This window comes from Haplochromis burtoni, unplaced genomic scaffold (assembly GCF_018398535.1).
Source record: "Haplochromis burtoni strain Fernald_Lab_line unplaced genomic scaffold, NCSU_Asbu1 Contig_22, whole genome shotgun sequence".
In the NCBI taxonomy this organism is placed as follows: Eukaryota; Metazoa; Chordata; class Actinopteri; order Cichliformes; family Cichlidae; genus Haplochromis; species Haplochromis burtoni.
This window is the reverse complement of record NW_024582383.1, coordinates 2,777,310-2,791,912: the sequence shown is the minus strand read 5'-3', so window position 1 is coordinate 2,791,912 and position 14,603 is coordinate 2,777,310. Positions and strand designations below refer to the sequence as shown.

General features: G+C 42.3%; 1 protein-coding gene across 2 annotated transcripts; it reads left to right on the top strand.

Moving 5' to 3' along the window:
• The first annotated feature begins 3,050 nt into the window (after nt 1–3,050).
• On the top strand, nt 3,051–13,306 carry fgf8a (fibroblast growth factor 8a). 2 transcript variants are annotated; one of them, XM_042218702.1, is made up of 5 exons: nt 3,051–3,717; nt 3,821–3,857; nt 4,605–4,752; nt 6,519–6,625; nt 12,210–13,306. In XM_042218702.1, the coding sequence occupies exons 1-5, from the start codon at nt 3,686–3,688 to the stop codon at nt 12,474–12,476; spliced, it is 591 nt and encodes a 196-aa protein (XP_042074636.1). In that variant the 5' UTR covers nt 3,051–3,685; the 3' UTR covers nt 12,477–13,306. The 2 variants fall into 2 exon arrangements, with proteins under 2 accessions (XP_042074636.1, XP_005917119.1); XM_005917057.2 differs by having other exon boundaries at nt 3,054–3,717; nt 4,572–4,752.
• The last annotated feature ends 1,297 nt before the right edge of the window (nt 13,307–14,603 follow it).

Genomic DNA, 14,603 nt, shown 5'->3' with positions numbered 1-14,603 from the left:
CGGACTCTGTAGTTTTCTCTGGTCCCCTCCCCAATCAGACCAGGAGTGACATGTTTAGCCGCATGTTCTCCTTAAATTGCTGGCTGTCTGAGTGGTGTCCCAGAAACGATGTGGGCTTCATAGATAATTGGGGACCCCCAGCTCTCAAACACACTACAAACAAACTAAAAATCTGAAATAAACAACTTAAACATCCATCCATCCGCTTCCGCTTATCCTTTTCAGGGTCGCGGGGGGCGCTGGAGCCTATCCCAGCTGTCATAGGGCGAGAGGCGGGGTACACCCTGGACAGGTCGCCAGTCTGTCGCAGGGCCAACACACAGGGACAGACAACCATTCACACTCACATTCACACCTAGTGACAATTTGGATTAATCAATTAACCTATCCCCACAAGCTGCATGTCTTTGGACGGTGGGAGGAAGCCGGAGTACCCGGAGAGAACCCACGCAAACACGGGGAGAACATGCAAACTCCACACAGAAAGACCCCGGCCTGATGGTGGAATTGAACTCAGGACCTTCTTGCTGTGCGGCAACAGTGCTAACCACCGTGCCACCGTGCTGCCCAAAACTTAAACATAAAAAAATAAAATAAAATACAAAGAAAGAACAATACAGTATCCACATCTGAACCAAAGAGTAAAACAGTGAAATGTGGATTATTAAATATTAGGTCTCTCTCCTCCAAGTCTCTGTTAGTACATGACTTAATAATTGATCAACAAATTGATTTACTCTGCCTTACAGAAACCTGGTTGCAGCAGGATGATTATGATCTCTCCTTCAAACTGGAAGCTGGTTCCACAGAAGAGGGGCCTGAAAACTGAAGGCTCTGCCTCCCATTCTACTTTTAAATACTCTAGGAACAACAAGTAGGCCTGCTGTGAGAGACTGGCGTAATCCATTATTGTAAATTTAAATTTAATTAGTAAATAATCAGACAAAAGAGGGTTTTTGTGGAATACTGTTAAATGTTTCTATGCCACTTGTTAATTGTGACAGTTGGTAGGACTCAGGGGTAACCTGCTGTAAGGCAGAGTGAATCCATACGTTGATCAACTATTAATTCACGTTCTAACAAGGACTTACCTAATGTTAATGATTGTTTTGTTTTGTTTTGTTTTGTTTTGTTTTGTTTTGTTTGTGGTTTTGACTGATCTTTTTTTGTAACTGATCCTGATCGCCAATGTTAGGGGAAGTGAATCTATATAACAGAAAGATACCCTGCATATGTTGAACACAGACACTGATCTGATTACTGGAAGATGCTTAGGAAGGCACTCATCTGTCAAGGCTGGTTAAATGTTGAAGGAACGAAGAAAAAGTGATACCACAAACAAGCACATAAACTTTGGCAAATAACAGACTAAAGTTAACATCTAATAAAGGCAAATGTTTAGTAGTGAAAAGGATAGAGGGGGTGATAGGGGGTCCCTGAAAAGCCTGAGACTTCGTCATCTTCTTTTTTTGGCTGTCTTCAGGGGTCACCACAGCATCCGCTGCCATCCCCAGCATCCTCCTCAGTCAGACCAACTCTTTGCAAGTTCTGCACTACCAGTTTTCCTCCTTTCTCCTTGGCCAGCAGCTCCATATTTCACTTTCTCTGACCAAAATATTTGCTATCCCACCTTTGTACATGTTCAACCCATCTTCACCTCGGCTTTCTAATTTTGTCTCCAAACTCCTCAACCTGACCTGTCCCTCCAATATACTCATTTTTTTATCCTGTTGTCTCCGGTCTCTCCCAATAAAACTCCTAGCATTTCCACTGTCTTCAAACCACAGCGCTTTCATAAATGCAATGGTGTGTCTGTGATCACAAGTGGAAGAAGAGGAGAGAGAGGAAGAGAAAAGGGGGAAGGGTGTTTGCCCCCTGCAGGGCTGCTGATGGATGCAGGGCCCCCAGGGTTAAGGGGAGGGCAACAGGACCCTGAGCCAGGACACAGAATAGCAGCTACCTGCCACTCATCTAACACAAATACACATAAGGACACATGCAAAAAGTTTTATTACAGTTTTCAGCCACAATACACACATTACCTCACACACTGACCCATGTAATGTTTCAACTGAGGTTACATGTTTAACTTGTCGCTGCACACAGATGTATATCCACATGTGCGCACATCCACGGAGCAGAGGAGGCTAATGAGAGGGAGGGGAGGAAACAGAAAAACAAACTATGTGCCAACATGAAGCCTGTCAGTAGAGCAGATAATAGATGAAATGTCACTCTCTTTTTAAACTGTCATTCAGTATAATGTCACTACGAACACTGGGGGCAACCAGTGTTTTCCTACACCTAATAATTTCTGCTGCAGCACCCACTGGTGGCTTCAGTCTGTATGACATGCTTCACTGAAACCATCTTCTTTCAGTGGCTGGGGGCTTTGGTTTAATGAGGTTTAAGGGTGTTCTTAACAAAAACTCATCAGAGCAAACCTGGACATTACTTATAATCTAAAAAAAAGAGGAATGACTCCACCTGATCTAATTAACCCGCACCTCCTCATCCAACCGCCTCCTTTCACACATCAAAGCAATATAAAGTTCTCACTGGCCATTTTAAGTCTTTAAGGGCTTTCTTAAATATAACTCGGGAGGCTGTGAGGTGTGAAGGTCACATGCTGCTGTCTGCTTTGCCTTAATGAACCAATGTCTCCCTCTGCCATGAGATTAAGGCTTTAAAAGCCAGATAGTCACTGCAGTCTAGTTAAATGTTGCAGGAAAGAGAGGCTGTGGTCTTTATCAGATTTAGTTTTCTTTTTTAATTGTTTGTATTTGTATTTGGGTGTTTTTGTTTTGGTTTGTTTGTTCAGTGTTTGCATCCCAGAACTGATCAACGCGAGCGTCTGCGGGGTCATCAAATCGCCTTTGTGACAAACAGGTAAAGCCCGCAGAAAAGTGTTCATCACCCTGATGCCTTATTGTAATTTACTGTATTTGTTTGGTGGTTTTAATTTTTCATGCAGTCCCTAGGGCAGCCAGGGCTCCTCCTCGCCTCTTTGTTCCTCAACAAAGTCCGGAGCGCTACTCAGGTAAAGAGATGTTTCGCATCAAGGCAAGGGAGGAAAGAGTGGGGCTGGGGGTGTGGGGGGTCGCTTTTGTTCTGTAGAAAAAGGGGGCTTGTTCTCAGTCTGCCATTTTTACCGGGGGTGTGTGAGCACTGAGCGAGAGGCTTGACACGGGAGCGTTGCGGGATGAGAGCAGAGAGAGGAGAGTCCTGTCTGTAGTCCAGCCATAGCCGAGCGGAGCTGCAGCATCGAGCCAGTGCAACAACACCGAGTAAGCTCACTCTGCAAACACACCTGAAGGCCGTAGAGGACCCACGAGGATTTATAAAGCAGGAGGAATATAGTGACGGGCTGTACGTAGAAACAAGAAAGAAACTTCATCGCAGAGCTTTTCTTCTCCAAGTGCACTTTGGGTAGCTCTGTGACAGACGCGGGCAGCTATACCTTAATGACAAATTATGAGCACTAACTGCCGTTTCAACTGAGCAAGATTTTGTCGGCGAAGGTCACAGATGTAATGAAGAATGTGTCCCTTGTGCTTTTTTAAACCTGTCTGTCAGCGCATCTGACCGTTTTCTGGATCCCTTTGAAATCTTTGGACTTGGTTGCTTATTTTGTAGATTGTGTGCTCTTATTAACGGATCCTAGTAAAAATTGACTTCATCCAACATGCGACCCATCCCATCCAGGTTCAGCTGTGTGTGAGTGCTGTCCTGCTTAACCTCGACTCTTTACGCACTATTAATGTTTTTCCACGCAGCCCCGTATTAAGTCACTGAATGCACGGTATTCTTTCTTTTGCAGGTTCCTGCACTTATTTGCATTGTTCTACTACGCGCAGGTATGTCATTACTACAATTTGTCTTTAAAATACTGCAAATTATTTTAGTTGCAAAAATAAGAATTAGGTTAAAAACCGTCAGTCCAAGCGAGCGATGCGCAGCAATCATAAAGAGAGGGGGAAAGGTAACATAACATGTTGTAATACGGCAGTATCGAATGGCTCCCACGGCGCGCGGCCTGCTGACAGGTTGCTGATGAACATATTGGCCCTGGCACAAGATGCTCGGGCACAGATTGGGGGTTGAAAGATCCAACGTTTCCGTTACTTCCACTCATTCCATCACAGCGGAGAGAGAGTGCAGTGAAAGAAAAACACATTAAGAACGAAGTTAAAGTAGTTTCATAATATTTCACACCATGATGAATGAGTAGTGGAGCTTTTATTTCAATCATACGACGTCTTTCTTCTTCTTCTTCTGGGCATTGCGGCGCGCATTCTCCTGTATGCACAACCTGTTATCACACCGTGCGTCTTTTTGGAACCTGTTAATTTCATCTGGCAGCCGCTCTTCTGGAACTTGTTACAGTTACCCCCCACCACCACCCAAAAACACAAACAAACAAAAAACCCAAAGAAAGAAAGAAAGAAGTGAGAAAAACAAACGGACGCGTTTTCTCTCTGCGCTTCAGTCCCGTCAACGACCCGAAGCCGCGCGACCGACCTTGTAAATTTTAAATAAATAAGTAAGTAATGCCGTCTAATTTCTGACAGGTAACCAATCAGTCCCCGCCTAATTTCACGCAGCATGTAAGCGAACAGAGCAAAGTGACGGACCGCACGAGCCGCAGGTTGATCCGGATCTACCAGCTTTACAGCCGGACCAGCGGCAAACATGTACAGGTCCTGCCCAACAAGAAGATCAACGCCATGGCCGAGGATGGAGATGCGCACGGTAAGAGAAATCCAGTAACTCCTGCTGTAATAACTGCACCGACAACTCTCTAAAATCGCTTTCACACAGCGCAGAGACCGCGGAACCTGATTTATCTGCGTTCATTTAGGTAGATTTCAGTTACTTTTAAACATGACCATAATTTGTGCTTATCAAACTATAGTCTTACAAATGAAACCTGGTTCATTCTTTTTTAAGCTTTCGAAGTATTTGACATATTTCACAATTGTTTGTTTGGTTTTGTTTCTCACTGTAATTCAACCATGTTAACAGTGAAAGGTGGGCCACTGTACTATATGGAAATTAAGAGAGAACATTAACAGAGTTGCAAAATCACCTTTTGTATTTAAATGTCTGAAATTATTTTAAAAGAGTAAGATCCTTTAAACATCGTCAAGTACATTACGTGCATTATAAATGTGTCAGCTCGTTTCAATCATTAATCCTGGAGCCGTGTGTTTCTGTCTTGTCTGAAGATGCTTAAATTTCCCAAGAAAGGCAACGATATCAACATTATCTTCTTTTTTTACTCAATACTAAGTATTATTTACTCAGTATTGAGTTACTTACTTGTAGCCTCTTTGCACTCTATCTGAATTCAGTCTGTACTATTCGAGGGGAAGAGGCCTAGAAAAATTGTCCAGTTGGCTGTGGATGGTGCTGGAGGCGATCCTCTAGAGATCATGCAGATCTGGAAGAGCTATTAGAAGCCATCCTACTTATGCCTCCTGAACATTTCCTGCATAGTTCTTGCTCCCATGTCAGCCCCCACCTTTAACCCTTCTCTGTCCTGCCTCAGAATCTAATGGGCCTCATCGAGCTTTACACTCTTTGTTTTATTTTGAGCACAGTCTTCCATGGAGCTAATCTACTTATTCTTTAAGCATCAATAGTGTTTAGTGTCCTTCTTACTACTGTCTGTACAGGAGCCTAAAATGTTGCTGCTGCAGAATGTACGTGTGTGTGTGTGTGTGTGTGTGTGTGTGTGTGTGTGTGTGTGTGTGTGTGTGTCCGAACTAGGATCACCTGAAGTACATTTTTGAATGAAAGAGAAAGTGAGAAAGGGGAAGTATGCTTTCTACATTCTCTCTGCCCATCGTTCAGCTCAGCTGTAACTGCTGCTTCTCAATAGTTAATCTATTTAAAACAATGTGACTGTTGAAACATTGTTTATTTAACGTTATAGACAATCTGCTGTTGTCTTAAGGTGCTCTGAAATAATATCTGTGTGAATGTCAGAGGAATGCACTGCAAACACAGGAGATATAAAAATACGGTTCACTATATCAACAGGAGAATTTACTAATATTTTTTGTATTTGGGTAAAAAAGTAACATAAACATGAAAATCCTGTATTTCCTATGTCTTTCAGTACAGTACTTTTCAGGATATAGAGATAAATGTGCCACTCTATGCATGAGGTCAGTGCTGAATTATTTGAAAAGGGAGTCTTAATGAGACTGCCAGGATCGCCTCTTTAGGTTTCAAAGGCTCAGGAGACACGTGGTTTTATCATTTTGCAAAAATTCCAACTTGCATGAATCCCCAGGAATGGTCCCATAGGCTTCACTGTGAATGAGAGTGTGTATGCTTGGAAATACATGCAAGCGTTTTTGTGTGTGTTTTTGATTCATTTTTTTCTGTTTGCATAGTCTGCAAAGTCATTTATTCAGAATTTAATGTTTATGCAAAATGTCTAACAAAAGGCACAGAAACTGTCTCTGTGTTGTAGTTGCTGACTGAACTCTTTTGTCTGATCTCTGTAGCTAAACTCATTGTGGAAACAGATACTTTTGGAAGTCGAGTGCGCATCAGGGGAGCTGAGACTGACCTATACATCTGCATGAACAAGAGAGGGAAGCTCATTGGCAAGGTGAGGCTCAAAGCTGATTTCAGCCAGCTCATGGTCCAACGACTCACTAGCTGATTCTAAATGATAATGGATGGAGCAGTGCAGCTCAAGAAAATACTGCTCCATCCACTGCTTTAAGCAGACCTCAAGAGAAATTTGCAGAGATCAGAGAAATCAAATAGATTTCTTTGATGTAAAAGAATCAGACAGAACTTTGACCATGACTTTGGTCATGTATCCAGGGTCCAGATGGCCTAGCATGTCAGAGAATAAGTCATTTGTTTGTCACATTAAAGAAAATTATTCCATATTAGTGATGCTTTTAATCAATAACATCAGCAACAGTCATTTTTGATTTACTCGTTTTATTTCATTATTTTTTTCTGTGAATAAATCGCATTAAAAGCAAAACAAAGACTAAACCTGGAAACAGCTTCTTCCTCACACTAAATGTCAGAGTGACTATTATCCTGGTCAAAAAAAAAATCATAAAATTAGAAAAAATAATAATAATACTAATTGATTAATTCTATCAATCAAGCTAATCTATAACATTATTTTATTAAGTTCAGTGCAATCCCATTTCATTTCACATTCATATATTATACAGTAAAGATCCCACAATATTAGAGAGACAACCCTAACAACCCCATGAGCAAGCAGGAAGGAAAGAAACAGGCAGAACGAGGCTGCCTGTGGGGGTGAGGGGAAAGAGACCCATGGTTTAAAATTAATTACTAATGATTACATACAGTAGTGGTGTCCAAACACATGAAGAGTGAAAAAGAAACACTGCATCATGGGAAACCCCAGCAGCCAAGTCCCATTGCAGCATCACCTCATCCAGCCCCGACTGCGAGCTTCATCAAAAGGAAAACCTTTAAGTGTACTCTTAAAAGTAGGGATGTCAACCCAGTCCAAACTGGGAGCTGGTTCCACTGGTTGGCTGGTTTAGGGAAAAGTTTAATAATCTGAGTTTTGATCAAACAGTGGTCAACATTATTTAATGCAACAGGACGAGCACAGAACCAAACACATTATCAAGTCTAGTAATAGTGGGAAAGTAATTATCGACGTTTACTCAGAAAGCTTAATCACAGAGACGTGTCGATATCAATACAAGGAGTTTTTTAAAGTTGCTGTACAGAAAGATAAATCTGTGGGACAACTATGAATATGTTTTTAAAAACTGGTTAAAAGAAATTCATGGACTCATTGATAACAGAAGCTGACTTTATGTGATCCTGACTAAACTTATTTTAAAGTAAATAAGATGTCCAAGCTTTACAAAAGGCTTTTTTCATAGACAATAAATTATCTAAATATATACATTAATGTTAAACTATCATTATTGCATTTTTACACGTAATTTATTGTCAATACAGAGTTATAATGACACTGGCATCAACAGCTGAAAATAGCCCAGACTGAATACACTCCCACAGTTTTGACAAAACATACACTGTGTGGCCAGAAGTGTACACACAATTATTATAAATGTTATGGTAAATTTGCTTTTAACAGTTTCTTTGAACTGTTGATTTTCCAAAGTGGAATGAATGTACAGAACACACCTTCAATCATTTTAAAAAACAAGAATTGGGTTTGAATTTATTTGGGATTTTCTCCACTCCACACATGGCCAAAAGTAATCGTATGGACTCAAATATAGATGCACACTCACTTATGTCTTTTAATTTGACAAGGCCCAGGCCTTTTAAAATCACATTAGTGATCAGGACTGACTACAGCTGGTAGTTTCTCTTTGCAACATAAAAATAACTTGCTTGAGAGCAACACTTGTAACAATGTGTCTAAGGAGCTCAGTGAAGATTTGCACAAAGTGGGAGGGTCTCTTGGAGCCATTTCTAAACAGTTGCAGATTCCATGATCATCTGTTCAAGCAGTTATAAGTAATTAGTGATTTAGATGTGTCATCTTTCTGGAAGTCCCAGGAGAAACCCAAACTTTTGTCCTCAGATGGAAAAGAATTTGCCCAAGATATTCAGGAACAACCAGGACTCAAGCCTGCCATAAGTGAAAGCTGCTGCAATGCCAGCATCACCGCCCATAATGAAACCAGCTTTACATTGCCATGGACGGAGACTGTGACAACACCTTCAAGCTTAACTTGAAGCAGGATTCACTGGGGCTGTTTTACTGCCAGTGATACTGGTACGTGGCACAAAATGGGTGAAATAAAGGAGAAAGAGGATTACCTCCTAATTCTTTAACTTTACATCATATCGACAGATGTTGGAAACTCAGACACAGCTGGGTGTTCCAACAGGACAATGATCCCAAACACACATAAAAACTGGTTTTGGAATAAATAAACTAGGCTGACATTAACATGGGCTATACATGGGCATGTGGACTATACTTAAAAGTCAGGTTCATACCAGTAAACCAGCCAGATAAGAAAAGTGGTCAAATATCCAACCAGAATTATGTTAGAAGCTTGCTGATGGGTATCAAAAGCATTTTGGTCCTATTCCAGGAAACAGGTTTAGCTAACGACCCGAGATGAGGGGAATTCTGGGTTCTCAGTTCCAGAACGAGAGTTAACTTTAACCCTGAGTCACTTACCAGGGTAACAGACGCTGCGACGTAACCTGCTCGCGGGCAGGTTCTCTTCTACGAACCGAGTTTCTCTCTGACTCCTCCCCTCCTGCTGCACCTGCACCAGCTGGTGTGAAGTTGAGACTGAAGTGATTTCGAAACTTTAAAACTGAACTAAATGTATTAAAGTGAGTTTTTAGTAGACTGATTAGAACACAGATCTGGCGGTGGTACATGCCGTGTAGGGGCCTGTCCTTCCATGATGGTTCCTCCCCTAACTCCTCTTCTTTCTGGGGTCTTGGGAGGTGTCAGTAACTTCTTTGTCCTGCTTTGGCCAGTTTATTACCCCAGCAGGGTATCTGATGACCAGCAGTCGGTGTTGATTGCCCAGATTGTTTTCTTCCCATTCAGCTGACTCCTCAGGACTTGCCTTACTCTCTGCAGGTTTTTGGTGGTTGTGGCTTTCCTCTTCATGGTTTCCATTTCCCCGTGGGATTCCCAGCTACTTGTAGCTGTCCTCAGTGTATGCTTTCTGGTAGTGCAATCCACTCAGTTCTGATTACCTTCCCTCTCCTTGTTGTTCTCTGATCCGAATGACATTCCGATGTTGTTGCTGTAGATCCTAGTTTGATCCATACAGCTTGATGTCATTCATGTAGAGAAGGCAGCTAACGATTGCACCATTCCATAGTCAGTATCCATAATGATCTCACTGAGGCAGAACAGGCCTATACAGAACAGCAGTGGGGACAGGGCACCTCCTTTGTAAATCCTGCACTTGATGGTGACCTGTGCAATTGTCTTGAATTTGGCCTGTAGTGTTGTTCACCACATTGAATTCCTGATGAAGGTTCTTAGGGCCCTGTTGGTCTTGTACAGTTCAAGCCATTCCAGGATCCCCGTGTCAGGGATTGAATCAAAGGCTTTCTTGTAGTAAATCTCAGTGGTGCAGCGACTGGTCTTCTCTGCTCTGTCTTGAGGAGTCAGCTGAATTGGAAAAGCAACAACCGGGCAATCAGCACCAATGCCCTGATGGTCATCAGATACTTTGCTGGAATAATAAGCTGGTCAGAGGAAGCGATAGCACCCTGTGACATTAAGACAAGAAAGCTCCTTACCATGCAAGGAGGGTTTCTCCCCAAGTCCATCACCCTGATGCTGTAGATTAAGTGGAAGGAAGGAGGTCGAGGACTAGTGAGTGTCAAAACCACTAGGATAAAACAACAAAGACCAATGAGTACACCAGGAAGATGGCCACAACTGATCGTGTGCTTAGTGAATATGTCAGGCAGCAAAAACCAGAGAAAGAAGAGAAGCAAGAACAGGAACCGTCATAGAAGGACGAGCCCCTGCACGGCACGTACTACTGGCTGATACCGAAACATGCTACTAATGGCTGAAGAAAGCTGGACTGAAAGACAGCACAGAGGCACGAATCAAAACAGCACAAGAACAAACTGTAAGCACAAGATCTATAGACGCTGGACCCTAACTCACCAGACAAGAGCCCAGGAGCAGGCTGTGCAGATACCCCGGAGACAATCCAGCACACAACCACAGGATGCAAGACGCTAGCACACAGGGCATATACGCATAACCCAGTGGCCGGTATAGTAGACAGGAACATCTGGGTTCTTTTTTTCCCTGATTCTGAAGGACATGGCGTTCATCTGCTCATCTTTTGCAGATATTTTTACATGTGCCACTTCTTCTTTTATCCTCCACTTGTCCAGTTTCTTCAACTATTTCTTCACACCATGCTGAGATATGCCAACATTTCACTTAATAGCTCTTTGGGAATCACCTTGTTGGTGCACAACTATTACTTTATGGTTCTTAAATTGTTATCTTTGGCATTTAGATTGAACAAAAGACATAGAAACAAACTATGTGTTTTTGTAAATGGTTGCTAGTAACAACATGCTTAAAGATACAACTGAAAAACTGGTTCTTTTTGAAGTTGGCCGTTATTTGTAGATACAACGCTGGTTTAGCCTTTTTTATGCTCGTATTATTCATAGGTCAGTGTTAGGTGGCCTAACAGACAGACTGAAAATGACTGAAGAAGACCTTCGGAAAGCCCATAGAATTATTACTAAGGACCACTTTTAAAAGTTACGAAAGTCTGGCTCTTTGGAAGGGTTAGAAATAAAGAAATGCGGGCTGGCTCAGGACTCTTCCACAATACTGCATTTAACGTTGTCATGTGAGATGTGTCTTAGTGGGTGACTGCCTGACCTCTCTCACTGTGATGGCTAATAAACAGAGCTGCCAGCCTTTCTGTAACCCTACCACACACACACACACACACACGCTCCACCCACCCAGCACCCTACCTTGAACACCATCTGCCCCAAGCTACCGGCCCAGTCACCACCTACCTCACCCGCAGTATATGTGTGCGTGCATATGCGCGTGTGTGCTTGTGTTGAAGAATTGACAGAAAGTGTGTGTTTTCAGTGTGTGTACAGGAGTGTGCCAGGACTATTTTTAGCACACTCTGTACAGTAGGCCAGGACTGCGTGCTAGTGCAGTTTCAGAGAACTACACTGTACACTTTGTCTCATCTTTTTTTACTTTATGATGTTACCAACTGGACATCACACGTTCATCCATACGTCACCCATCTTTCATAGCCTGCCTTTTATTGTCGTAAAGACCTGATGTAACCTGGAACTTAAATTCAATGGGATTCACTGAACTCTGCAGACCTGGGGGTGATGTTTGTTTAAGCATCTACTGATTGTTATTCTGGCTGACCAGAGCTGTTAAATTTAACCACAAATGCAACAGGAAGTCAAACCTGGAATGAAAGTGACACCTAGGGTCTGATTAAGGCTTTAGGACAGGAAGGTGTGCGCTGCTGCAACTGGCCCACAAGGGTTGCTGGAGGTCTGTTGAAGGGGGAGAATAGTGATCTTCCTCTGTTTGATTTGTAATGACTGTAGCATACGCTGCACATTTGAGGGGAAGGTTTTCATTCTGCAAATCTTTAACATCTTTTGTGAATATCCTCTTTTTTCTGTCATTTGTGATTTTGCAGAAAAACGGACAAGGCCGTGACTGTATCTTCACCGAAATCGTTCTGGAGAACAACTACACGGCGCTGAAGAACGTCCGTTATGAGGGCTGGTACATGGCTTTCACTCGTCGGGGGCGTCCACGGAAGGGCTCACGGACACGCCAGCACCAACGTGAAGTCCACTTCATGAAGAGGCTGCCAAAGGGGCACCAGCCCACCCATCCGAGCCACCACCGGCCTTTTGACTTCATCCACTACCCTTTCAGTCAAAGGACTAAGCGTACGTGATACCCGTCAGAGAATAAAACAGAAAAGTCAGAGAAAAAGGAGAACCTGACTGGATTTCTCTTCTCTCCCCAAAAACCTCTGGAGACAGTTTTATACTGATAAATATGATACCTTGATGAGTAGTTTATTTTTTGTAAAGTAAAAAAAGCCACACAAAGACAAAAAACATATATTTTTGTACTCCGGATTTTTAGTACTGACTTGTGTAAAAAAGTAAAGGAAAAGAAAAGTTTGTTTTTAATCCTCATGACTCAGTGTTTGACTTTTTGAGGATATCGTTTTAGTAGAGTGCCCTGTGTTGATTATTGTTCGTTGTTTTTATCAGTGGAGTCACTTCTTGGACTCTTGCCTGCTGCTCAAGGAGACTTGAAGGACCCTGATTGACCTCACTGCCAGGGAACGCTATATTCAGACACACAAACTGTCTCGTAGTGTACAGGAGGCAACAAGGACTATAATCAGAATTATTTGTTGGTAACACTGCAGTCCACACTTTTTGCTGGGCGCTGCGTCCTGACTGGGATTGCTCATTATCTCGCTCACACAGTTCAACCAAACAGACATTCACTAGCATTGAATGGAACAACATGGCAGCTATACTTGATATTCACAGGCTTGTGTTCTGACTGTTTTGTCTCGATGTGTACAAAATGCATTGAAGTGTAAGTGTAATCCACGGACACATCCCCTAACCCTTTGTCTTCTCGTTGCTCGCTGAATGTCTGTTTTTATACATATATAAATATATTTTTATTTGAGGATGTGTAAAATAATTTTACGGATGATTTATTTATTTAAAACGTGTAATAAATGCACATTAGAATACCGAAGCTTGTGTTTGGTACGTGCTTGCTTGGGATCCATTTGTGAAACTTCGGAAAGTCAGACATGTTGCTGACTGGCCTCATCCCCCTACAGCCACACACTGTAATGAGTAATGAAGCTGACCGATTGCAGAGTGTGTGCGAGTGGTGTCTTCCAATGTCTCCGTACGTATGGCATTAGAGTTCACTGGTTGATGAGGATAACACCAATTTGCCTTCACAGGAAGCAGAACTCCTCTGTTTTGTACCTGCTTGCATGTTGCACAGTGCTTTCCTCCACTTATTAGAATACAAAATGACAGAAGCTCTGTACATCCCCATAGTCGTCCTGTCTATGTTTATTCAATTTTATTTTCCTTAAACAAAACACATAGATAAGTCAAATAATAGACCGATAAGTCATACCCAAGTAACACACTCTACTGTAGCGAGGGTAACATTGCTGCTCGTGTTGGGTAAACATCACAGTTTGGCTCATTCTGCTGGTCTGTAGGTGTATTTCATTTCCTTTTCTTATTCATTTCCAGACATCTTACAGGAGAAAGAGCTTGAGGAGGTTTTTTGGGGACTGGGAAACTTATGGCCCTGGTTGAGTTGAAGGAGTAAGCCACGACAGCTCACTTTCAATAACTAGAACCAAAAAGATTCAGTTTCTCTTCACCCATCTCCCCCACCCACCCTGGATATCACTTAGCCTCCCCACATTATACTGTTATGGTTTGGCAGAACTGTGGAGAGGTTTTGTTTCTCTCTGTCTTCCACGTCTTTGTTAATTACTCTTATGTGAAATGGTTGGGCTCTTTTACACCTCAGCCTTCTAGGGCGGAGCCATCCTTCCTACACCTTTCTGCAATAAATCAGGTAGCAAGTATATAAAGGTCAAGTAGTGCCGCCAGACTGTCCCTGCAAACACGTTAATGCTTAAGCATCCTTTTAATCTGTTTTGAATAAATTAGTGAGCTTAATTTGTGCATCTCTAGTACCAGTCTTTATCCCTGCAGCAGCATTGCAAACACAAAAACAACTCTTTATTTCAGTTGAAATAGGATGGTATTTTCCAGATTTGCACAGTTTCAATGAAAAAATGTCTTCTCACAACAAAAGTAGCCATCAGTACTTGACAAAAAAGTCAATAAATAGAAATAAATAACGTAAGGTTTGAGTAAAGATCAGAGCTGCTACCAGTTGAAGTGCACATTTTAGAATCTTGATAACAAACAGAAGTACTGAAAAATATTCAAAATGGGCCCCACCTGCACCCTCAAACACACACACACACACACACACACACACACACACACAC

Bases quoted from the DNA above. Each gene is read 5' to 3' on its own strand.
- fgf8a (XM_005917057.2), top strand. From the start codon at position 3,686: ATGCGACCCATCCCATCCAGGTTCAGCTGTGT. The intron at 3,718-3,820 runs GTGAGTGCTGTC...TTTCTTTTGCAG, and splicing joins CCATCCAGGTTCAGCTGTGT to GTTCCTGCACTTATTTGCAT. The intron at 6,626-12,209 runs GTGAGGCTCAAA...GTGATTTTGCAG, and splicing joins GAGGGAAGCTCATTGGCAAG to AAAAACGGACAAGGCCGTGA.